Source organism: Vanessa tameamea, chromosome 30 (assembly GCF_037043105.1).
Source record: "Vanessa tameamea isolate UH-Manoa-2023 chromosome 30, ilVanTame1 primary haplotype, whole genome shotgun sequence".
Taxonomy (NCBI): Eukaryota; Metazoa; Arthropoda; class Insecta; order Lepidoptera; family Nymphalidae; genus Vanessa; species Vanessa tameamea.
In genome coordinates, this window is record NC_087338.1 from 1,296,652 (window position 1) to 1,323,705 (window position 27,054).

Sequence of the window (27,054 nt, forward strand, 5' to 3'; positions counted from 1 at the left end):
TAAATAAAAAGGCTTATCCGTTCATTACTTTATGTAAATGAAGTTCCAAGCTCGGATTTTACGGACGTTTTTTACGGGGAAAAACATAAATAAAAACAGACAAAAATACACTATAATATAATTTATATTTATAATTATCAAAGCTATTTTACATTTAATTGCCGACAATTGCTCATCTCGTGCCGCCATTAATTTTTTGCATTTTTTTTCTATTGTTCTGTTTCCCGCGTTTTTCGTTCGAAATATAAACGTGTAATAAATACGCTTTGCCAGTACTTAAAAGTGTGCAATTATTATAAATAGTAAACATAATACATGATACTAATATCAGCTATATTTTCAAGCAATTAGATCATTTGAAATAATCGGAGAGACCGTATCTCTTGTTTGTCAAACGATGCAATTCAAATCTTAGTTTAATGACATTTAGTTTTCAAGTTGTCAAACGATATTTTTTTTTTGTCGTTTGGCGTTAGACGTGCTCCAGTGTTACTATAAAAAAATTGGAAATGGTAAAATAAAATATGAGTTATTTATTGGAAATTATCCGCAAAATTATAACGCTTATTATAATTGAACATAATGAAATAGTTTTTAATGACATTCATTAGTAGGGATGTAACTTCAAAGTAACAACGTCCATTCGAAAAAAAAAAATTTGGCGGGAACGCATTCTTTTAACGACCAGAGGACCAGATTCTCATACAATGATAGTCCATTGACAATATCATGGTTATTTAAATTTATATTATACAATTAAACCTTCTCTGAAACAGGCTGCATCTTCTTGTGCATTGGTTCTTGTGCTTAGCAAGCTATTATAGATAGGCATTACAAAAATAGACTCCTGAAATATTAGTTTATATATCACAACAGTTGACCCTAATAGTATTTAGAACGTAATAATTAAAATATATATTTTTTTACAGAAACAATTCTGCAACGTCCGCACTGAAATCTGCTGCAAGGTAGAAATATTCCAAGCTACTAACCAAGGAGCAATCGGAGTTGGATCAACGCTTAACCAGGGTTCATCTTACGCTGGTTCAACCTTCGGAGTTCAAGGACAATCAACTCAAACTGGACTTGGAAGCAGTGTTGGCTTGGGAACAACTGGCTCTTCATCTTATGGAGCCAAAGGCACTTATGGATCTCAGAGTGGTACTAGCCCATTTGGATCAAGCATTGGATCTATAAACAGAGGAACAGTCGGGTCTACAGGTTATGGTTCAACCATCGCGCCATCAACCCAAAAATTCGGAGCCACGAATGGTTTTAAAACGACTGGACAAACCAATTTCTTTGAACCTGACTCTTTATCAGCTGGTAGCATAAACGCAGGTGTATATCGTCCTGGTGCTATTGGATCCAACTTGAAACCTGGTATACCATATCTGCCCCCAGTAGACAACGCAAAGAGTGATACTAACATCATTAGCTCAACAGTCTACCCGACCCCCACCTTCGTAACTACTCCCAGACCTGTCAGACCTATCACTGCTAAGCCTACCTACCTACCCCCTCCTGTATCATCTACTTCTGCTCCTGGATACCTCCCTCCCATTGGAGAACCAACAATCAACAGGGAGACGATAGTTCCTCCTAACCCAACATACAACGAAGGGTCTCTGTACTTGGACCAAAACAGACAACCAGTAAGACCGACTCCCATCCCAAGTAAGTACCTTTAATCAGTCTTTCATAATTGTGGTACAGAAAATATATATTCTGCCAAGAGCCAACAATATTATTTATAATGAAATAACAATAATAAACTACATTTATTCAGTACAAAGGAAGGAACGTTCAAGCAGTTTTGGTTATTTTAAATCATATAAATTGCCCAAAATAATACTTTTGGAGCAATAGGTTAGGTTAGGTTGTAGGTTCACAAACTTTAAATAGTCCTGTTCAACAGTTCACAACAACACTTTTAAGTTTAAGTTTGAAGGGTAATGAAGTGTGTTAAAGGGCATAACATCTTAGTTCCCAAGATGAATGGTGGTAGGGCTTTGTGCAAGCCCGTCTGGGTAGGTACCACCCACTCATCATGTATTCTACCGCCAAATAACAGTACTCTGTATTGTTGTGTTCCGGTTAGAAGGGTGAGTGAGCCAGTGTAATCACAGGCACAAGGGACATAACATCTTAGTTAGGTTGGTGGCGCATAGGTGATGTAAGGAATGGTTAAAATTTCTTACAGCGCCTTTGTCTATGGGCGGTGGTGACCACTTATCATCAGGTGGCCCATATGCTCGTCCGCCAACCAATGCCATAAAAAAAAAAAACTAACCTCATGACGGAAATGAGATGACTACATTATTAAGCGCCTCGAAATCTTCGCTTAAGATACTTAAAATTAATGATAGTATTTTCGTTAACCAGGTGATATCCCAGTAGGCTGTGCTGCAGCGCTGAAATGTACTCCGATCGAATTCTGTACCGCTGAGGGCGTTATCTCCAACACATCTGTCATCTTGACGAGAGATCAAGATGCGTACAGAGTACCTCTTACTGTAAGTTTGACTTTTTTATTTTTTAGAATTTTGCTTTTTTATTTACGTAGGAATTATTAACATTAATAAAACATTTTTAAATAAAATTAAAAAATATATTATAAAAATTATTATAAAAAAAAACCAAGGATAATTTTTATGTTTGTCTGTCTGTCTGTGCATTCCGGAGTTATATTCAAAATATTCTCAAATGTTTACATTTTCTTTACGATTGTACACGAAATTAAATAAATGTTTAATTAAATTTGAATTCATAATCAATTACATACAAGTCATTTAAATTAGTTTACATATTTACGCATAAAAATACTATTAATTTTTAATTTGCTAATGTCATTGACTCCATCAAAGTCTGCAACGGATAAGTTGAATTAAAGAACTATCCGTTTTATAACAGTTAACGACCGTGGCTTTACGAACTAGTGAAAGAGATGTTAAGTACTCTATCTCTTTTCAAATAATCTCTCTTCCAAGTTTCCGTTCAGCCATTTTTTTCGCCGTCACATAAATTATGTTTGAAGGATAAACTTTATCGATAAAGCAGTTTAGCAATGAACGATCTTTTAAAATCTAATTCTGATATTAGTGCATTCAAACAAACTAACTTTAGGTTTATATCATAGTATAGATTTGATATAATTTTTGTTAATTTCAAGATTTGTAGAATTCTAAATCTTACAAATTAATTGAACTGAAATTCTACCGAGAAGAACCGGCAAGAAACTGAGTATTTATTCTTTGCTGTAGGGTATGTCATATTTATATGATGTCATTTTCTTTATTAATAATAATTGTATTCGAGCGAAGCCAGGCGGGTCGCTAGCTATAACCAACTTAAAAATTTAAAAATTTAAATTTACTTCTGCAAACTTGTATGGTACCGAACAGTATTCCAATCCCCTGTAAATTAAAACAATAACAAAAATAATTTTAATTAGTTTTATATTGAAAATAAAGAGAGGAAATGTTGCCAGGAAAGGTAAACTTTCCTTGCCTTACTTGACGATTTCCGCTAAGCTACATAAAATAACTTCGTTCCAAAAGTTACGATCATGGAGACGTCATCGCACATAGTTTTGTTTTAAATTAAATATTTTATTATTATTGTATATGTCGGACTACCGTAAAACTTCGTTCTAAAAACGACGACCACCTCCGTGGTCGAGTAGTGTGTACATCGATTTTCATGGGTACGCCACTCCGAGGTCTCGGGTTCGATTCCCGGCCGAGTCGATCTAGAAAAAGTTCATTAGTTTTCTATGTTGTCTTGGGTCTGAGTGTTTGTGGTACCGTCGTTCTCCTGATTCTCCATAACACAAGTGCTTTAGCTACTTACATTGGGATCAGAGTAATGTATGTGATGTAGTCCAATATTTATTTATATATTTAAAAATACAACCGAATTAACAACCTCCTTTTTATTTTGAAGTCGACTTCAAAGTTTAAAGTATATTTATTGAAACTCGCCGCTAGATGTCACTGGATTTATAACACGGTTCACCCGTCATTACAATTAGTACACTACACAGGCATAACGAAATCAAACTAGTTTTGCTAGTACTATTAAACTGAAACGACTTAAACGAGTTCAAATTTGAGAATTAAAAATCAGTAATCGAGTTTTACAACTACTAGTGTATGCAAATAAGATTAAAAACAAAGAAGCGTTCTATTTAACCAGTGATATCATCTCGACACGTGATCTGAACGCAGATTTTTATGTTTTTACTAATTCATACAATGGCTGACGTGACGCGACCGACCGCGTAATTCTGGGTTTTTCACTATGATAATCCGTATCAGCGGCTTATTATTCTGAAAGGTTTTTTGTTTGTGTTTTTAAACGAGAGTTAATATCGAAATTATTTATTTATCAACAACGTTACTAGCAAGTTATAAATATTTAAAAAAAGATTTTATAAAATCGTCTTTAATCAATTGAAATGTAATTAAAAAAAATAATTAAATCCAACTTAGACCGAAATGTTGTTACTGTTGTTAGCACAATGGGGACACGCTTAATTTCTTACGTACTTATAGTATATTCCAACTATAACAGGAAAAAAGCCAAATAAACAACATTTGACAGCAAATTGACGCGATATCATTGGTCGAGAGCTTGATTAATCTGTGATATTCACTATGGATTTGCGAATAAATGGCGTTTTGAACGTCGACGAAACTGTTATCGGAATTTTGGAAGTAAAATTAAAGTGGATATAAGTAGTTAAGTGTAACAGTGTTGTATTATAAATTAATATATATAATTCATAATATCTTAGCCGTGCACAATATAGCTGAGTTATTAGCAAATCGCATGAAATACGTAAATCTAAGGTATGTTTATCTTTATTCCTACTTCGATTGGAATAGGCTGGGTGATTGCAATAAAGTGAGAATTTGCAACAATTAAACTCCAGTTCAGTGTAACTTAACCGTCCCGTCACAATTTCTTTATCAACGTTAAGTTTTTATTTAAAGCATGCGTTTTTGAAGTACTTTTTTTATTAGCTTATGAATATGTTAATGAATAAAATAGTGTTAAAGATTTTTAATTAACTATTTCAGTTTATTTTTACCTTGTGGAAAAGTCTCGTGTGACGGGTTTTACCAAACATTTAAGCGCCTTAATTATGCTTTCAAAATCCATATCGAGTTTACAGAATCATCCAATTATAAAGTGTGTTGAAACTACTAAATTTTATTGACCTTCTGTTAATTACCTTTAAGATTATTGACCTTAAGCATATTCAATGGTCTTTAGATATAAACAGGTGACAATTCTATGTTCGTATCTTGAAAGAAAGTCATATACAGGCAATTATGTCAATATCTGTTGACTATTGTAGAAACGAGAATGTCACTAACTTGGTACAAATCAATTTGGTACAAAGTACATACATTATCTTAAAAGCTCAAATATTTAAACAATACTTAATCACGCTTTGTTTGAAAGCTATTTATATTTATTACTAAATAAAACCTCTTTTCCCAGGACTGCAAAGACATCGAAACTGGTCGTGTTGGCAAATGCTGTCGTGATCCCTACTACACCGACCCATGGCCGACCAACCAGCTCGGCAAGTGGGTGCCCGGCGTCTTCGGTGGTAACGATGGCAAATACGTTCCAGACAGTCGTGGTAGCTCGAACAACATCAGACCAACAGTCACCGCCAGACCTCCAGTCACTGGATCCGTTATCTTGAACAATTTCTTGTAAGTGTTACGTTTAACTGTGCTTAACTGACAAAAATTACACCGATATCGAAAGCCGAGATAGCTCAATGATTAGAATGCGTGCATCCTTAACCAACGATTGCGGGTACGAACGCAGGCAGGCGCCACTGATTATCATGTGCTTAATTTGTATTTATAATTTATCTCATGCTCAGCGATTAAGGAAAACATCGTGAGGAAACCTGCACGTGTCCAAATTTCAATGAAATTATGCCACATGTATATCCACCGACCTGCATTAGAGGAGCTTGGTGAAATTGATTCCAACTCTTCTCATCAAAAGAGGGAGGAGGCCTTAGCCCAACAGTGGGACATTCTGCTTACGCATTAATGAATTAAATTATATAACATTCTCCGATGCTCTGCTTATTTTACGTGAACATAGAAAAATCCATACTATCGTTGACATAGTTCTAATCAACATATTTCAATTTTTCCAATCAGATCAACAAAACCACCCGGTACACCATTCGGATCAAACCGAATTACCCCAGGCTACCCTTCATCCACCGCAACTCCCTTCGTCCAAAAGGGACAGTTCGGTCAAGGAGGACAGGGTCAATACAGCGTCGGAGGTCAAGTTCAATACAGTCAAGCAGGTCAGGGACAACGTGGCATTATTGGACAAGGTCAGTTTTTATATATATTTTAAATTATTTTGGTGGTAGACCTTTAAGCCAGCCCACCTGGGAAGGGACCAAGCACTCATCTAAAATTATATCGCCAAACAGCTTATTGAGTTACAGCAACTACAGGCACAAGAGACATAGCATCATACTTTCCAAGATTTCAAAACTTTTTTTCGAGGAAGACCTCATAGAACTTAAAAAACTAAAGAAATAAAGGGTGTCCAAAATTTCAATACTAGCGGTTTCCTTTTTTTTAAGAAGACTATGAGGAACGTGATCTTAACTAAGTTCTAATAAAACCTGAACGGTTCTCTAAGCTCAATTCGACTAGCCGACTTGTCATCCAATGCTCGGCGTTTCACGTTCGTTTTCCTAATAAGCAAAGGATGACAAACTATTTACGTCACTGTTTCCAAGGTTGGTAGTGCATTGACAGTGGAATGTGTATTGGATATTTCTAGCGGTGCCAATGTTCATAGTTACTTAAAAGCAATTTTAGCATTATGAACATCTAATTGTGCCTTTGTTGTTAGCGCTGTACAGCTGCTTAAAAAGTACTGAAATTATCTACATTAAGTATAATTTTAACAGGTCAAATCGGATCAGGCTCTCAAGTGAACACAGCTTTCTCTCAAGGACAATACGGCCAGAAAGGTCAAGGACAGATCATAACCCAGGGTAGAGGACAAGTGATCAAGCAAGGACAAGGTCAGTTCGTATCCCAAGGACAAGGACAATACTCTCAGGGAGCTAAAGGACAGTTCGGTGTTGTTGGACAGGTATATATCAATTATGTGCACAATTTATTAAAATACAACCTTAATTCTAAATGGCATATTTTTTCAAATAGCCTTAGGTTGATAAGTCATAGTTGAATTACATACAAAATATTATGTACTAGGAAAGGTACACATAATATTTGTTACATGGAGGATAACTCAAATCACGAAAATAATTATAAAAGTTCTTCTGACCCGACAACTTTGAACACGTTAACTCTAGCGTTCGTGAATGTTGTGGCGTCAGAAAAAACATGGTTTATGTTTCAGTGACTTCTCTTAGTGCTGAAAATATATACAGCAAAATTTTAACCAAAAGTATTTTCTTTTCTATTCACAAAAAAATTAACATCTCGCAGTAAATTAGTTTTAAGCAACGTTATTTGTGTGGGCATTTTGTTATTTATGTTTTTTTATTCATAGGGCGTGCAAACACAATTCGGAGTTGGCCAGAAAGGTATTCAAGGACAAGGCATCGGTGTGATCGAAGGTCAAGGAATCGCCATCAAAAAGGGTCAAGGGCAATACGCTTCTCAAGGACAGGGACAGATAATCACTCAGGGACAAGGAACAGCTGTATCCCAAGGTTTCGGTACTGGAATCCGTCAAGGACAAGGACAAATAGCCACTCAAGTCCAAGGAGCAGCTGTATCCCAAGGGTTCGGTACTGGAATCAGACAAGGACAGGGACAATACGCGTCTCAAGGCCAGGGTGCAATAGTTTCACAAGGATTTGGGGAAGGAGTACGTCAAGGCCAGGGCGCAATAGTTTCACAAGGATTTGGGGAAGGAGTACGTCAAGGACAGGGTGCAATCGTTTCACAAGGTTTTGGAGAAGGAGTACGTCAAGGACAGGGCGCAATCGTTTCACAAGGATTCGGAGAGGGTGTTCGTCAAGGGCAAGGCCAATACGTATCCCAAGGAGAAGGTCAATTAGTATCCCAAGGTCAGGGCCAATACCTGTCCCAAGGGCAGGGACAGCTCGTGACTAGAGGACAAGGACTCCTCGTATCACAAGGTTTTGGACAAAACATCCGTCAGGGTCAAGGTTTCTCTGTGTCCCAGGGAAGTGGAATCGGTGTTGAGAATGAGTACGGGGAATCCGTGCAGAGAGTATTCCTGCAACAATACAATGGCGGCGGAAAGTGCGGACTTTTGAACGTAAGTTTTTATTTTTTTCTATATTCACATTTCTAGCTAACGGTTAACCATGTTGACTTTCATGTGCTCGTTTTGGGTTAAAAATCCATATCTTGCTTGGTGTCCAAGCCGTGTCAAGATGTATCAAAAGAGTAGGATGTTTTAGCCCAGTTTTACATTGTATATGTGCAATAAGACCATAATATATTGATGGTATTATCCTCGATTTACTGGACATGATATCGATGGATTAGCTCATGGTGACTTTAAACTTTAATTACTAAAAACCGATTCTACTGTTTGTTAGCCTTATAACTAACGTAGTCACCATTAGAAAAAAAATTGTGAGGTGAAATCTCTGTCGTCTAGCAATGCGGACTGCAAGGAATGTATCTTATTTAGGTCTTTAACCAAAAAAAGTGTCTACCGAAATGTTTGGAATAACTGAAATCAAATCAAATGAAAATATACTTTATTCAAGTAAGCTTTTGCAGGCAAAGCTACCGTCGGTTTCGAATGTAGATTCTATCGAGAGAATAGTGTTTTATAAATTACCTTTTTATTTTACGGGATATTAACGAATACCTGCAAAAATATTCCTCTAGCTCCACGGTTAAATTTCATACATTTGAAGGTACACTTTATATACACAAACATACGTCTGACTTCTTCATTCCATAGTAAAAACCTATAACATACATACATAATCAGCCTGTAAATTTCCCACTGCTGGGCTAAGGCCTCCTCTCCCGTTGAGGAGAAAGTATGGAGCATATTCCACCACGCTGCTCCAATGCGGGTTGGTGGAATACACATATGGCAGAATTTCGAAAACCTATGAGACTTGCGTATTCATATGTACATATACGAAATACCAGTCATCAAGATATATTTGAAAATATATTTTGACTTGAAATTTAGCAGATACTCCTTTCACGACGTAAACTCACTTGGAAAGGATTTTAGGAAATTTCAACATCAATGAAAGGTTTATTTTTTTACGTATTCTATCCGTACGACGGGATGGGCAGCTAGTATTTTTTTCTATTTACTTAATAAAATCTACAGCCATAAAAACGTCAAAATGTATTCATTGGCAAAATCAAAGTATTCTTTATTCATGTAGACTTGTAAAAGCACTTTTGAATCGTCGTTACAGTGTTGAATTAAATGTTAAGCTGCTTTGCTTTATATTGGTGGTAGGGCTTTGTGCAAGCCCTTCTGGGTAGGTACCACCCACTCATCAGATAGTCTACCGCCAAACAGCAATGCTTAGTATTGTTGTGTTGCGGTTTGAAGGGTAAACAAGCCAGTGGAACTACAGGCACAAGGGACATAACATCTCAGCTCCCAAGGTTGGTGGCGCATTGGTGTAATGTAAACAGTGGTTTTTATATCTTACAGCGTCAGTGTCTGTTGCCGTCGGTGACCACTTACCATCAGGTGGCCAATTTGCCGCCAACCTGTTACATAAAAAAAAATACCTACGGAAAGTAGGAGGATATGACAATAATGTACCATTAAATTTATACAGTATATCCTATCTGGAAATCAACATATACTAAGTTTGTTTTTTATCATTAATAAGTATATATATTCTTCAAAAACATAAAAAAAAAAGTACCTTATTTATTAAGTATTTTTTTGACATGAAACATATAAAAATTACTGTTTTTAAAAGTAAAATAAAGTTCGTTATGCCAATACTTTTATTCCCTTCGTCATATCAAATCACATATGACGACTCACACTAATCTAATAATAAATAAAATAGTTGTTACTGTCATTAAAAACAAAAAGTTTTTATATGACCGGTGACTTATTAAACGTAGACTAGTGTTGTGTGATATTAGAGAAATATCGATATCAGAATTTATTTAAACTTAAGTAACTTAAGTTAATAACAAAAAATTTTGAAAAATCTCCCTTTACATTGTGTTAAAATTTCTTAAAATGTCTTAAATTTCTAATAAAATAATACAAAAGTGTCAGTAAGTCCTTCACGCAAGAATATTTCCATTCCATTAAGTTGACTATGACCTAATGGAATTTGAACCTCCGGTCAGTTACAAAGAAAATCCATAATTCTTTGTGACCTTGACATTCTCAAAGTTCGGTTTTGTTATTTTTTTTTCTAAACACCATTTATAACTAGTTACATTGAACACCTGAATGAGAAATTAGTATTCATATTAAGTCATCTCTTGTCACTAATTTGTTAGAAAAGAAACACATCAGTATAATTCATTCGACTGCATACGAATAAAATTTTAAATAATAATTCGACGTTAAATTTTTATCATTATTTAATAAATGCAACATTATCAGGAACTATTATCATTATAAAATGAATAAATCAAGGTTAAATTAACTCGGAATCACTATTTTGACCTTAACGGGTTACAGTTGGTCGTATGAGGTCAAAAGACATGTGTGAGGATCTCTAGAGAAAAGGATGTTATACATGTGACCACAATTTACTTGTATTTAAATACACAAGATAACTGTGTGTCGTGGAAACTCTGTTACGTTAGTATTTATCAGAAGAAACGCGAATCATCCTCATCCTCCTGCCCTTAACTCAATTTTACTTGGGGTCGGTGCAGCATGTCTTCCTCTTCCATACTTCTCTGTCGGACGTCATCTCACGAGTAAGATTCTTTCTAACCATATCGTCTTTCCCAAGAAGAAACACAAATATCGATTTTAATATTTCTAACTTCAGAAATGACGAATTCCCAAACAAACTTTCCTACTCCGTTTAACTTTTAAGAGTTTAATTCTGATTCCTCCATTGGTCTACCGACGTTACATAAGGATTTTTTATGCATATGCTGTCAGAGCCACTGGTTTAAACTGTGTGTGGTCTATCAGAAATTATAAAAAAAAAAAACGATGAATTTAAATGAAAAAAAAACTTAATAATATTTTAATTTATATAATTTTATTAAGTATATAATAGTTTTTATTACATATTTATCTTATTTTATGAAATAGTCTTTGAACAAGAAATTATGAAAAAAAAACTTTTTTATATAACTAATCCAACATAAATCAAGTTTTTTTTTGGGATTACCAAGTTAGTAACATAATAACAATAAAATAAATTATAGTATATTGTTTATAGAATACAAAAAATATATAGAAAGAACATTCTAAATACTGAACTCCAAAATCCAGATTTTTGGTCTGTTATATTTCCAAGGCATAGTGATATTATGTCTGTGGTTTCTTTTAAAACTTATTTAAAAAAAAAAAGTATACATTAGCCAGAGTTAATGTCACGGAACATTTACGTATAGAAATCACCACAATCGATTTGAAGTTGACACAACGATCCTGTTACTAAACTGACTGACATTCCCTTTAAACTAAAACACATATAAATATGTTAATTATATTATAAATTGGAAAGCATCCATTTATTTAACATATAACATTTGACCTTAGAATATTTGGTGTTAAGAATTTTAAAGTTACAACACTATTTCAACAGTTAATTCATCAGATGTCTTTTGAAATGTTGCAACGTATTGCTATATTCGTTTTAGAAGCGTTTTAGAAATGTTAATAAGTTTAAAACAGATTCAATTTAAATTTAATATGTAATCTCTTTTTAAATGACCTTCGTGTATGTGATGAATTCTAGTTAATCGATTACCTGTCAACACAGCTTGGTTGATTGGTGCGATTAAACTTGGCTTTTAATTTTCGTGTATTTGTAAATACTGAGCGTGGAGTTAATGTTTATTGACTTCCAGGAGAGACATAACATACATATATAATTGTATTTAACTAACATGACTGTATTTTTAGATGTTGAAAAAGAGTAACTACTGAATTTCTTGCCGGTTCTTCTCGGTAGAATCTACATACATTCCGAATCGGTGGTAGCTTTACTTTAAATAGTTTGTTAAATGTGTAAAACGATTCAAAAGTGCTCGTAAAAGCCTACTTGAATAAAGTATATTTTGATTTGATTTGTTAGGTTTAACTGTTATATTGGGTTATGAATATCTATGCTATATTTTTCTACATATCTGTACAAGCAAAACCATCGGTAATCGCTGTCTTGTTTGATGATGATATACTAAAACCTTCTCCGGATTGCGTCGCATCTGCTGGTTAAACTTTAGTAGTTTTTTCAGTTAGACTTTACAAATAAACGACTCCTATTTTTTAAGTTCAGGAGTAAGAGAGGAGGAAGTTTAAGGAGTTTATTAATGTGCTATTTCAATTTAAAAATTAAATTTAGTTCCAAATATAACTGCCAAGTTTCTTAACGGTTATCAATTAAAATTACCTGTTCTTTATTTGGTAGAACTGCTGGTACTTCTCAGTAAAATCTATATTCCGACCCGGTGGTAGCCTTATATTTAATAAAATCTTGCAAAATCACGTTTCAAATGTTCTTGTCATAGCCTAATTGAATGAAGTTTATTTTGATAGCTCCTATGAAGCTAAGAGTAGGTTTGAAGCTTGTAAAAGATTTGAAGCATGGTCGACCACGCACGCATTTGCCACCAAGCACGACACCGCAAAATACAAATTTAATACATCGAAATTTAGTAATGATTATTTGATTTCAAACCTGTAATGTTTGGTTGAGAATGACGTGTTCGAACCACTGGGTCATTTTGGATTTATCAACCAAATGTCAAAAATACATGATTGCCTTCTTCCTCAGGGTCAAAAGCCAAACGGCAACCGCAATAATCTGGAAGTAGACTTCGCGGAAATTCCTTGGCAAGCGATGGTGTTGCTCCAAACCAACAAGAGTCTTCTCTGCGGTGGTGTGATCACCAGACCTGATGTCGTTGTTACATCAGCGGCTTGTGTTGATGGGTATGATGTTTTTTTATCTCAATGTCTCGCGTTTAATATGAATCGTACCTACAGACTGTCATTGAGTAATTATTCGCTTCCTTAAATGAAAGTTTTGCAAACATTAACTTTGTCCTTATTCTTCTCCTGCTGTAGCTTGGACGCCAAGAACGTGCTGATCAAGGGCGGAGAATGGAAACTTGGAATCGACGACGAACCTCTTCCCTTCCAAATCGTCCAGGTTAAGACAATCTTGCGTCACCCCTTCTACAAAAGCGGAAGTGCCCACTACGATGCAGCAATCTTAGTACTCACTGAGAATTTACGATTCGCCAAGAATATCTACCCCATATGCTTACCTGGTGCTGATGAGACTTTAGACCAGTACTACAATGGGGCTGGACAGTGCATTGTTACTGGATGGGGCAAACAAGTGTTACAAGGTAAGATAGATATTTTTTTTTATGATTAAATAAATATTGCCTGAATACTTGTGTGGTTGGAATTTGTACAAAACCATCTGGGCAATTACCACCTACCCAAACAGCAATGACATTGATAGGTTACAACAGGCGCAAAGGACATCTTAGCTCTCTAGTTTGGTGGCGCATTGCTGATGTAAGGATTTGTGGATATTTTCTTCAGGGCCAATATCTATGGGCGTTGGTGACCACTTATTTATGGTGGTCCATCTGCCCGTCTACATATATCATAGAAAAAATTACTATTCAGATATTGGACATAATTCGTAGTAATTGAAGCGTATATATTAAACGTATGGCAATTAATTATAGATATACATATACATACATACATACATAAAGATAAAATATAAAAGATATAGAAATAACATATTACTACCTTAAAGATATCTACTAAAAAAAGATTTAAGAATTGACTTACTTGTATTTTTGAACTGTTTAGATAGCTTATCTTTGTTAATGTTACGTAACCCTTAAAGTAAATAGCCCACTAGTGGGCTGAAGCCGTGAGAATAATTGGAAGACATTTATTTTTGTCCAGTGATGGTGTTAATGTAACAATCATTGTAAGATTTATGAATTTTAATAGTTGTTATTTTCGTTGACGAACATCGTCTAACCTACTAATGTCAAAGGCGGTTGCTGTCCCCCCCATAAGAGTCCAAAGAATTGCTTGTCCTACCAACTACCATCAATCTGTTAACACTTTTACCGTGATCCGATTGCATTACGAGGCAAATATCGCGTCTCATTTCCACCACTACGTCATGTACGTTACCTCACGACGTCCTTCACCGCAGGGCATACAAGAAACATTTGCTTTGTTTACCCAAAATGTTAGCAATCGGTGAAACCGCGTGCTTTTAAAAATACAAATACATTTTATTACAAAGAATTCCATACAGATATAAATATCAGCAAGGTGTGAACAAAAACCTTTGTAATCCAGACAGATTTTATCCTTTTGAATGTACAGAAGTCCACATAAATGTTGTTAAGGTGAAACTGTCTTGTCTGAAAATCGTGATCGCGTCCGCCCCAGACTTACTTTTAATTGCGTTTTAAAAATAGCTGAAATACTTTTTTTATGATACAGAAAAATATTAACTGGAATCAGGATTTGATATAAGTTTTTAGGTATTAGTGAAATTGATCGAACTTTGTACGATCGAAAAATAAAAACTCATCAAATTTTCAGACTGACCATTTTAGGAATGATTTTAATTGTTGTAGCATACAGAATTATCTCTTCTCTCAAGATATATGTGTACGAGACACCATATTGATCATGATTCAATAGTTCAAATTAGTTTTTAGCTTATGGTATTTAATAATACAAAACGCTAGCGCGATTTAATAACCTACTAACGCCATCTATTATTTTAACAAGGAAATTATATCTGTACAGATTATTTAAATAATACAATGATCAATAAAAATAATTTAATCATATTAAGTATTATATTAAAATATCGAATATCAAATCAGGGCCTCTCATAAATAACGTTTATTATTTCGTTAATTAATACAAAAAAAAATTCAATAACATGTTTTTTCAACGCTTAAACACAGCATCGATATTTCTAAAAATTATCAACGGCAATGACAATGTAAATTTCACATACTATATCTATGTTAATATTGATCGAAAATTATACGACACGTGTATATTCGTTAATTTGTCTATACTGATATTATAAATGCGTAATTAACTCTGTATGTTGTTCTTTCACGATTTTGGAATAAATCAAGGGAGGACGTAGAGTTTTTTATACCTAACGAATAACACGCAAATCACAAAACCGCGGCCGACAACAAGTATCAAAAAAGCTGTAGTAAATATCTCTGAAATGACTAGTCGAATTACAGCATGTCATAGACAAATTTTGACGGAGGTTTTAGGGGTTGGCGCAATATAACGGTTGCATTTCGAGAGGTTGAAAATTATTTGCCCAGCCGTGGGACTATTAGTAAATTAAGCAAATATGCTTCATTTCAAATTAGCTCACCTACGCGATAGAAGTCCTGTCAAATATTCAATGAATATAAATATCCCAAAAAAAAATTCGTTTTTTCTGTATTTTCCAAATTTATGGACAACTTGAACAATTTATCTTTCTCCAATCTGCTTTGAACTATAACAATTTGTCATAGACAAATTTTGAGGAAGGTTCTAGGGATTAGTTGTCAGGTATTCTTTACAGAATATCTTTATAAATTATAACCTATGTGTTATTCTGATGTATAAGCTATATTATTGTAAAGTTTCATTGAAATCCATTCAGTAGTTTTTGCGTAAATAATATCAAACATCCATACATACAAACTTTCGCTTTTTTTAATATTAGTAAGGATAATACCTTAAAGATTCTTATTCAGTCACGTAATTTTGTATTTTCTATTCCAACCACAAGAGGTGTAAAGCCAAATAAACAACTTTGACATTAAATTGACGTGATATCATTGGTCGAGATCTTGTCTATGGTATTTATTATAGATTCGTAAAAAAAATGGCGTTTTGAATGTCAGCGAAGTTGTTATCGAAACTTTGGTATTATAATTAAAGTGCATATAAGCACTGAAATTGAAAAGTATTGTATTATATTTAACGATATATTAATCTAGAACTGTCTATAGTCCATAGCATAGTTTTAGCAAATCGCATATATGTAAATCTAAGGTATGTTTATATTTCGATTTGAATAGGTTATGTATGTATTAATAAATAAATACGAAATCATTGACACGCAAATCAATTTATAATTAAAAAAAAAATCTAGAAGTCCAAAGATCGCGAATATTAATCCTGAATATTATTACCATAAATATCATAAAATATTTAAATATATAATATAATATTGTAGATAAATAAAAATAAAAATTTTAACAATATCACAAACTTTCATATAAAACGGTTATTAATTTATTATCTGTTAAAGAAAAAAATTAAAAAAAAAACGATAATAAATGTTAAGTAAAATTATTCAAATCGTTTTTAGCTTTTATGTAAATTATGTCATGACTCATGAGGTAATCACAGATTATATTTCAATCGGGTTTTTTTTTAATATGTCTGTAAACATAGATGGTCAATGTTTGTTTCGTTTTCGTAATTCGTATAAATTAAAAAAAGAAAAAACAACATTCTTTATTCAAATAGTTTCTTATTCTTAAGGGTTCATATGAACAACTTTTAAATAAATGGGTTTTTTTTTTATATTACGTTAAAAGTTTTTTATATTACGTTAAAATTTATCATCTATATAACTAGATAGACTGTCAAAGCTGAGAACGCGTTTTTTGACATTACTTACGTTTTTTTTATTGAAATAATGAAAAGGTATCGTCCAGATCAGCCTTATTTTTAAGTAAATTTAATTAGACAAATTAATTACGTTTAAATTTCGACCAATGAGCGATTACTAAATAAATACACAAATGCCTCACGGTGTTTTGACGTGTAAATATTACACCCAATCAGGTAATTGCTAAATATTTTGAAGCCAATTAAATAAATATGTACAAATAATATGACATTCCAATTTTAACTAATTACGAAACATATTTGATTGGCCAAGTCAATGATAGAAGTAACCTTCAACTATATATATATAATTAAGAAAAATAACTAAGGTTTATTATGGCACAATATAATGTTAGCATTTCGAGCGAGTGAAAATTATTTGCCCAGCAGTGGGACTATTAGTAAATTAAGCAAAAATACTTACACCTACGCAATAGAAGCCCTGAAATATAAAGAAATATTCAATGAATATAAATAACCCCAAAAAATAAAGAAATATTCGTATTTTCTGTATTTTCCGAATTTATGGACAACTTTAACAATTTATCTTTCTCCGATCCGCTTTGAATTATAAGGATAATTTTAAAAATAATTATACAGTTGTTCTCAAGTGATTCACTTACCAATGAACAGCATTTAATTTAAGACTAGCAAATGGCCGACTTCATGGTAAGTCACTACTGCCCTTTGCACTGTAAGAAACCCTAACCATCCCTTACGTCTTGGGAATTAAGATCTGATGAAATCTTGTAGTTATTGCCTTGTTACCCTGACTCACTCAATTTCCAAAATTTAATATAATAATATTTTCTTACATATGTTTTGAATACAAAGTAAATATTTTTGCAGTCAATAATATCTTATTTTAAATGCAAACCGTGAACTAAACTTCGATTCAAGTGGGTTAAATACCTAATATATATAATATATACATTTAATGTCCTGTAGTTATAAAATCCAAGTGCATACTGCAATCCTTACGTGTAACTTTTCTGTACGTGTGTATCCGTAAACTGGTAAATGACTGGACCGATTTTGAAGTAATTTTTTAGTGTGTCCAACTCTGTATATAATTATGTATCTTATTCTAAAGCACATTGTTAGATATCTTAAATATATAAATAGCTAACCTTACTTATAGGTTAACTTAACTAGCATAGGTAAACTTAATTCAAAGGAATCAATACAAGATTGGTTTATCTATATTAAAAAAAAAATCTTCACCCGTGTGTTTGTATTAGCATAAACTTATTTTGCATTTAAATTAAACGATCATATTTTTAATTATTATTTATTATACTTTTCAATCAATTTCCAATGACAAATGAATAGCATAATTTATTGGCTTTATAACGTGTGACCTTCGACACGTTTATTTTTCTTTATTTATTATGTTAATCATTAAATTAGCATTGATAAGTATGAGTCTTTGTATCTATAATTTTTGGTTTTCCATTAGTTTAAAGCGACTTTTAAATCGTCTATTCTATGATTAATTATTCATCAAATTAGGCGGTATTTATTATCTATTACCAGTGGTCGCCCTTGTCGGAAAACGCAAACAAACTTAATTCTTTATTGATATTCATAAAGCTAGTCAATATCTACTTAAAAAAAAACAAGAAAATCGTTTGACAAACATCGAAGAAAATGATATTAAACTGAATTATTTTGTCTTTGCCTATTAAGACATAAAAAAAAAAGAAATAATTCCTTTAATTATACAATTATACATATAAAGTGAGATAGTTTTACGAAAAATAAACCAATGATCTTTATTATTTCCAAACGATAGAAAACGCGGTAACAATTTTGTTTTTTTTTTTTCAAATATCATTCTCATTAACACATCCTGTTTTTCTCGTTCAATTGAATGAGCTATACAATTTACCTAACCTTGTTTTTAAATTTGTTAACAAACAGACGCGAACGTTATAAAAAAATCGCAAAAGCAGATTTAAATAATTACTTTTGATATTTACCGGTCTTATAGATGTTGTTCGGTTAAACACAATCAGTGTATCTCTTTCTAACATAGTCTATTCGATATTAGAAAAAAGAAGACAGCATTGTTGAACTAATTGCCCCCTGAATGACATAAAGTACAGTCGGTAATGTATTAATACGAAACATGCGAGCTTAGAAGTTAATTCAAAAAAAAAAAGTGCCTCAACTTATCTTTTATCTGAATTTATATTTTTATTTGAACATTTATTTGAATGTATAGATTAGAATTTAAAAAAAAAGTAAATTTAAATTTGAATATATTAGTTGCCGCCGTTTTAGACGTTACTTGTCAGGTGTAAACATAAAGTAGCTTATGTCCTTTGGATTTCAAGCTTGCTTCATTGTTCATACCAAATGTCACCAAAATCTGTTCAGTAGCGAACAACACACAGACAGATAGTCGAACAATCATCCACTTGTACATTAGAGCAATGTGGCTGTCATCTCCAAACCTTATCATAAAAAAAGTGAAGACAATTCAATTCACTGATCAGAAATATTTAATTTAATTTATTGATACAAGTCGTGTACAAAAATTACAATTTCATTAGCAACATCCCTGGATTTGTTTTAGTAAGGTTATATTTTGATCAGCCAGTAATAAATTTACACATCTGTTTTGCTGTCAATAAAATACGCTAGTTTTTTTTTTTTTTAAATCTAGCATTCAAATAGGTGACCGTGAGCATAACTACAAAAGTTTAACAATAAAAAAAAAATAAAAAACAAGAAACTTCGTAAATATTACTAATGACATGAATTCTATTATACTTCTAACCGGTCAGATCAAATCAATTTGATAACCTCAAAACTTCAAAGTCATTTATAAATAAATATTTATTTAAACTAGTATTAGCTTGTGACTGATATTCGGCCATAATCAATATTTAAATTTTGAAAAAATGTATATGAGCAGTACGTTTCGTTTATTTAATTGGCTTTGTGGGTAATATTTAACGAACCATGTTCGGGTTTAAAGGGTGAGCGAGCCAGTGTAATCTCCAGGCTAGGGTTGCCAGTTATACAGACTTAAGAAACAGTTAAACAGTGTAGCTGTTAAGTACTGTGTTATATTTAATAAATTTATAAATTATTTTTTTGTATCCAATTACGATCTGGCAACCCTGCTGCTTTGTGCCTCAAACGACATAACACCAGTTCTCAAGGTTGGTGGCGCAATGGTTAGTAAATAATTCTTAGCTATTTCCATAGATAGTGGTGACGACCCACCATAGGTGGCTTATTCGCGGGTACTATTTTAAATTTAAAAAAAAAAACACATTTCTCGTAGGTAATATGATATTTTACGTCAAAATTTTTCTGTTATTGACCTTCACAAAAAGAAAGATGGCGTACAATGATGACATAGACTTGACAGTAACATTATACTTCTCTAAAACAGAGTTAAACATACATTAAAGTAATATATCAGATATTTAAATTATCCATTGATCAAGTCGTTTGTAATTTAAATATTCGAGAAGATTATCTTTTCCAACCAGAATATGCATCAATAAGGAGTTTATTTATGTATGAGATAAATACTTTTTGTTTAATCTTAAAAAAGATATATTTAAGCTGTGGCTAGTTTTTCTTGACACTGATTTACATATGTTGATTATTAAGGTCATAAACAATTGTAATAAAAAATAATTTTCGTTTCTGCGTTGTATTTTGTCTATTAGTTATAGTCTTCAGTTTCTGTGGGATGAAGGAACCCAAAGGACACTTAAGCGTTAAGCGTGCGGATACCTAAATATCCCAATGCGAGCCTGGTTCCCCTTTTAAGGAGGACGCGGTTTCAATACAGGTGGTGGATTTTCGTCTAAAAACTGCCCTGGTCTTCTCACGATTTTTTGAAATCCGCGTAAACTTAGTCTGAATATTATGTGTTCAGCGATGCTACGTCTTTGAACCCGTCATATTTGTTCCAAACCAAATCATAATTAAAAAGACTTATGTTATAGATCTATAAAAAAAAAAAGACCCGCTGAGTTTCTTTCGCCGGTTCTTCTCAGGTCAGGGTGTTCCTTTTTCCGAACCGGTGGTAGTGTTTAATTTGACCATCAATAAGAAAGTGTAATGCTTCTATGTTGAATAAAGGAATTTGAGTTTGAGTTTGAGTATAAATAATTGATACATTATAAATTGGAGTTCACTTCAAATCTGTATTAGGAACTTCCTTGCTTTAGATGAGCGATATATATTTTTCTCATCTTTATATTATAAATACCTACTAGAGTATTTGTTTATCTTCTAAACTATTATTATAGTCATGAAATTTTGTACAGATGTCGTCAGGATTACAGAGTAGGACATTTGTAGATATCTAGCAACACTATCTCTTGTATGTGGACGAAGCGCCGGGCGGAAGCGGGCTGTATATAACACTTGTTTTGTTTACGCAAACATTTTCTAACTATATTTATTTGTCATAACGTTCATTTTTAAAAGCAATCACGATGAACACTTAGGCCATTTTAAATTTATGGTATTTCGTAATTCTTTCAGCTCACCTCTCCGGCAGCATCATGCACAGCCTGAACGTGTCTCTGGTCACCCCTGGAGAATGCCAGGCTAAGCTGAGCTCGGACTACCCGCATCTCCTGGACCAGTATGATGAAGACAGCTGCGTTTGTGGACAACCCTCAAACCCATCGAATAACATCTGCAAGGTATACTACGAATTATTATGAAGACAATTTAAAATACTTATAAGGCTGTTGAACCCGAGATCTTGAGTTCAAGTCACGGGTCGGGTAGATAAAAAGTCATTAACAATTTCCGGAATGTAATTATTGTATATTGTAAAAGAATTTGACTTTGATTGTGAGTCAGTCAGTCAGTGAAATCGTGAACACAAGATACTTATAATTATATTGTACAATTATCAGGCCTTTGTCAAAGTATCATCCTTGACATTTGGAAATATTTGTCACCTACGGATGTAAGCTTCAACGATTCCCTTGAAATATTTATGTTATGTATTTATAATATTGATTTACATACAATAATAATGTAGAATTAGAGTAATGTTAGAAAAAATACGAAACTCACCGCAGAACTCGATCGTGAATCAGGATGTGATATGCTACATTGAGTATAATAAATAAATAAATAAATATTGGACAACATCACATACATTACTCTGATCCCAATGTAAGTAGCTAAAGCACTTGTGTTATGGAAATCAGAAGTAACGACGGTACCACAAACAACCAGACCCGAGACAACATAGAAAACTAATGAACTTTTTCTACATCGACTCGGCCGGGAAACATAATCGCACTGCTGATAAATGTTATTCAATCATTTCTTTGTTTATATTTTGTTGAGCAATATACTTTTGTCATAACTTAAGCTGAGATGCACTTACTTGGTGGTAGGGCTTTGTCCAAGGTCCTGCCTATATATTCCAAACATTGTGTTGTTGTGTTCCGATTTTTAAACGGTTCAACTTATAAGTTACGATATGATCTCGAACATATTGCGATGCAACTTTAACCGAACAACAACTGGATCGCTGGGTTTGAATACGTAGAATTGGCTCAGTGACTATTAAGCTGAGGTTTACTTTAATGAGAATTTCGATCTGAATCCCAGTCGTTTTGGATCTTTTAAATTAAAAAAAAAAAACTTTAATTTCCAGGTGGATATCGGCAGTGCGCTCGCATGTACGACCGGAGATGGACACTACGTGTTCAGAGGCGTTTACTCCTGGGACTCAGGTAACGTTGACGCATACATATATACGTATCTACTTGGTGGTAGAGCTTTGTGCAAGCCCGTCTGGGTAGGTACCAACCACTCATCAGATATTCTACCGCCAAACAGCACTACTCAGTATTGTTGTGTACCGGTTTGAATGGTGAGTGAGCCAGTGACTACAGGCACAAGGAACGTAACATCTTAGTTCCCAAGGTTGGTGGCGCATTGGTGATGTAAGGAATGGTTAATATTTCTTACAACGCCATTATCTATGAGCGGTGGTGACCACATACCATCAGGTGGCCCATTGCTCGTCCGCCTACCGATATCATAAAAAAAAAGTATGATTGGTCTATTGGCTAGCTAATAAGGTAATAACCCAAGGCCCCTGTTATTGCTAATTTACGAAATATAATGCTTCTATATTGAAAATGAATTAGGCTTTATCTTGACACAGTTCTTAAGACATTTTCTAAGAATAAATTGTGCTTAGAGATAGTAGTAGTCGAAGTATAATACAAAGTCTACTGCTAGAAGAAGCCTTATTCTGTGACAGAGAAGATAACGATCTGACGCACCACGCTTGCTTCATTGGCCAAAATATTCATGGGTCAGAATTTTTCATAGGCAATTTTTTCACAATGATACCCTCCAAAAATAATGAGATTCTAGAGATCCATTAAGTAATACCGTATTTTTCCGTATCAGTTAGGAACAGTTACAAATAGGCTTCAAATAGAAGCGAGCGTAATCTGGCAATATCTTGGAATATTAAAAAATAAATATTTGGCAAACAGATCTTTCCGATTTAAAACGATTACATTTTTGGGTTTCTAAAAAGTTACCGTTTTAAAGTATCCCACTGCTGGGCAAAAGTCCATCTCCTCTCAAGAGAGAGGCTAAATTAGATGTGATTTCAAAATTAACCTAACATAATTGTTTCAGGTTGTCAAACCGGTAACCAACTCGCAGCGTTCTACAGATTCGACCTTGAGTGGTACCAATGGGCTATTGGGCTGATTGAAAGTGTTAGATTCGCTCAATTTAGTACCGTAACCAAAGTGACATCGGGTCGATACTCTGGTGGTGTGAAAGGCTTCAACAGCGCGAAGGGCACCCAATACAGCGGTGTTAAGGGCTCAATTAACTCTGGAGACAGTGCTAATGGATTCGGCGTTGCCAAGGGTCAATTCGGATTCGGCCAAGGTTTAGTCAGTCAAGGTCAGTTCAAGCAAGTCAAACAGTTCTCGGAGAAAGTATCCTCGAGTGGTTCCCAAAGCGGTTTTGGATCCGGTTTTAATTTCGCTGAGATCAAGCCTATAACAAATGGCTTCAGCGCGACTTACTCAGAGAAGAAAGTATTCCAGAGCGAACCGAAGATAATAACGTACACAACTAAACCTGAAATCGTGACGTACACAACGAAACCGGAAATCGTGACGTACACAACGAAACCGGAAATCGTCACCTTTACGACGAAACCCGAAATATTCACTTACACGACGAAACCGAAAATCATAACATATACGACGAAACCGAAAATCGTAACGTATACGACGAAACCGCAAATAATAACTTACACGACAAAACCACAGATTATAAGCTACGAGACATCAGGAAGCCGCACCAACCCACAGTACATTGCCCCCGGTGTAACATTTAACCCCTCTTTCTCAGAATTAGTCGGTAAACACGAACACTCCGCCAAATGCAAGTGCTTAGAGGGCAAGAAGTAAGGTAACATTGGAATCACAATTTAAGTCTAAGTGCCATAACATTCTGTATTAAAAAAAAAACATTAAAAATAAATCATTTTGACAGTACAAAAAACAAACATCAGTTCCTAGAAAGAGTTACCCGAAAAGTTTTAAAAATCAAAATGGCGACCGACAATTATTTTATTTATAAATATAATGTACATAGGTAGGATATATTTAGTTTAATTTGTAATAAAATTTTATTATGTATTCAAAGTATATATATATATATATATATATTTACAGTCATTATTATTTGATTCTACCTAAAAAAATGTACATTTTATAATAATAATTATATTTTAATGTTTAATAATTAGATTTTTGACCATATTGGTTGAAAAAAAAATATATTACCAAAATGGTCGACTCTCTAATTTGAATTGGTCTTAGTTATAAAATTAAGTCTACATTTATAAAAACGTACACAAATTATGTAAAAGTAAGTATTTAGTCAATATTTTATATATTGATATCTATAATTGTAAAATTAGGATTAAATAAAAATGAGGTACTTTACTTATAATAACTTGTTTCATTTCAAACTAATCACAAGAATAGTCTTAATTCAAATCTGAATCTGCGTATCTGCTTCTTATTGTTAGGAATATAAAACTATTAATAAAAAGTAGCAAAATTGTATACGTCAAAATCTCCACCTTGTTTTTTAAAATCAAATCAAATCCCTTTATTCGATACGGAAGCATTGGACTTATTTATTGATTGTCTAATATCTACCACCGGTTCGGAAAGTAGCCGATCTGAGAAGCAACGTCGAAACTCAGCGGGTTTTTTTCTTATATTTCTCATGATACATAACATAAAATAATCAGCCTGTAAATTTCCCACTGCTGGGCTAAGGTCTCCTCTCCCTTTGAGGAGAAGGTTTGGAGCATATTCCATCACGCTGCTCCAATGCGGGTTCGTGGAATACACATGTGGCAGAATTTCGTTGAAATCGTTATTATATAATACGCGTTCTAACCACTGGGCCATCTCAGCTCAATTCTTAATATATTGTAATTGTTTACATGCAATTAAAAACTGTTTTTAATTTTTAGTACCTAGGACATAAATACATACGTACGTATTATACGTCAATACGTACCTTATTATATTTCAAACGAACTGTATTAGTCTTTGGAACCAATTCCGAAGTCCACGCCGACAAAATTACGAGCAGAAGCTATAAACAAATACCTAAATAATAACAATAGCTGCTGAGCTAGGACTGTCTCAGTATGAGCAAAGTTAGGTCATAGCCCATCACGCTAGTGCGGGTTGAAGGGATTAGTACTTTAAAAATCATGAATTAATACTTACTTTGAAAAGTTAGAAGTGTGTATCGTTGGATTTTATTTTAGCGTAGCAGTCTAACACTCTTCACACCAGACTAACGCTTCATCTGAAAGATTTTGTATAATTTACATGTAGTACATAATTTAAAATCACTAAAATCCATCATTATAAAAATATCTGAACAAGGATTTTTTTTACAAAACGGGTAAGGGCGCGGATTCAAATAGTTTTACACATTCCAATTTTGAGCAGGGCTCTAGTCACCATCGGCTTTCCTGCTCTTACTGAGCCCTTGGAATGAGTCATGTTGATGGCAAGAGATCTTATGGACTGATACTGGTTCCCTGGGAACGAGGACCGGCCCTAGTGACGCTAAATGCGTTGCCAAACAGGTATTGGAACAAACGATCCAAATATTAGTCTACTATTCCAAATGTTGTATTTGAAATAATCCCATTGGCAGTAGACACACTTAGACCTTAGAGTAGTAGTGCAAATGCCTTATCCACTGGTGACAGGGGGGGCTGGATAATTGTTTGTCCAGAGGATCGGAATTGCGATACGACGGGGAAATGCTGCTAGCATTCTTGCCACCATTCGAAGCGCTCATGATTTATACAGTAACATATTACTTTTAAAATTAAGGCCCTAATTTTAATAACTGTTATGTAGATCAATTTAACCAATTTTCCGCATCGAAGTCTCGACCGATGCTATCAATTTAAAAAAAAAAAGTCTTAAGTATCGAACTATAAAAACATGATTAGAACTAAACTGTTACTTCGTAACGTGATTTGATTTATTATAAACCTAATCTAATTTATTTTAATGATAAGGAGCCTTTACAATATTTATTTGATTTAAAATTTGATGAATCAAAATTATTAATACCTATCCTCCATTACGTAATAATAATTGTGACAATATACACATAATGTAATGTTGTCGCTACGATTTTTGAAGCAAGCAACATTAAAAAAGAAAACATTGGCGGGAAATTTAAGCTCTCTTCTGGATACGCTGGAACCGGGAACATTGTTATAACATTATCTTACATTACTGTATTGTTTTACTTTAATTGCTTAACTTAATCAATAAAGATAAACGTTATTAATTAATTTCGAGAGTGATACATGCAACTTATATTAATACACCGTACAAATAACTAGCAGCAGTTAATTAACAAATAACTTTCTTTTACAGTAAGATAATTACCACAGCTGTTGACTCTTCTTTGCATCCGCATTCTGCTAAATAATTTCTCCCGTTTGCCTCACGTCGTTTTCCAAACCTCATCCAACGGAGATCCGAGAAAAAGTCCGTATACTTTTTTTTCCCATAAAACCTCTTTTATTCTTAAATTTTCTAAATG

At 33.6% G+C, this 27,054-nt stretch overlaps 1 protein-coding gene across 3 annotated transcripts in view; it reads left to right on the forward strand.

The window, feature by feature from the left end:
- Positions 1-24,490, forward strand: part of LOC113391550 (uncharacterized) — a 61,914-nt gene extending 37,424 nt beyond the window's left edge. The window contains exons 3-15 of one of the 3 annotated variants that reach the window (XM_064219955.1): positions 930-1,677; positions 2,386-2,516; positions 5,512-5,732; positions 6,198-6,382; positions 6,974-7,161; positions 7,585-7,861; positions 7,910-7,969; positions 8,066-8,322; positions 12,989-13,146; positions 13,282-13,568; positions 21,430-21,593; positions 22,568-22,646; positions 23,572-24,490. In XM_064219955.1, coding sequence (XP_064076025.1) covers positions 930-1,677; positions 2,386-2,516; positions 5,512-5,732; positions 6,198-6,382; positions 6,974-7,161; positions 7,585-7,861; positions 7,910-7,969; positions 8,066-8,322; positions 12,989-13,146; positions 13,282-13,568; positions 21,430-21,593; positions 22,568-22,646; positions 23,572-24,362 — 3,546 coding nt within the window. In that variant the 3' untranslated portion in view covers positions 24,363-24,490. Of the gene's footprint in view, positions 1-929; positions 1,678-2,385; positions 2,517-5,511; positions 5,733-6,197; positions 6,383-6,973; positions 7,162-7,584; positions 7,862-7,909; positions 8,323-12,988; positions 13,147-13,281; positions 13,569-21,429; positions 21,594-22,567; positions 22,647-23,571 lie in introns of all 3 variants that reach the window. The other 2 variants (XM_064219953.1, XM_064219954.1) reach the window with 2 other exon arrangements.
- The last annotated feature ends 2,564 nt before the right edge of the window (positions 24,491-27,054 follow it).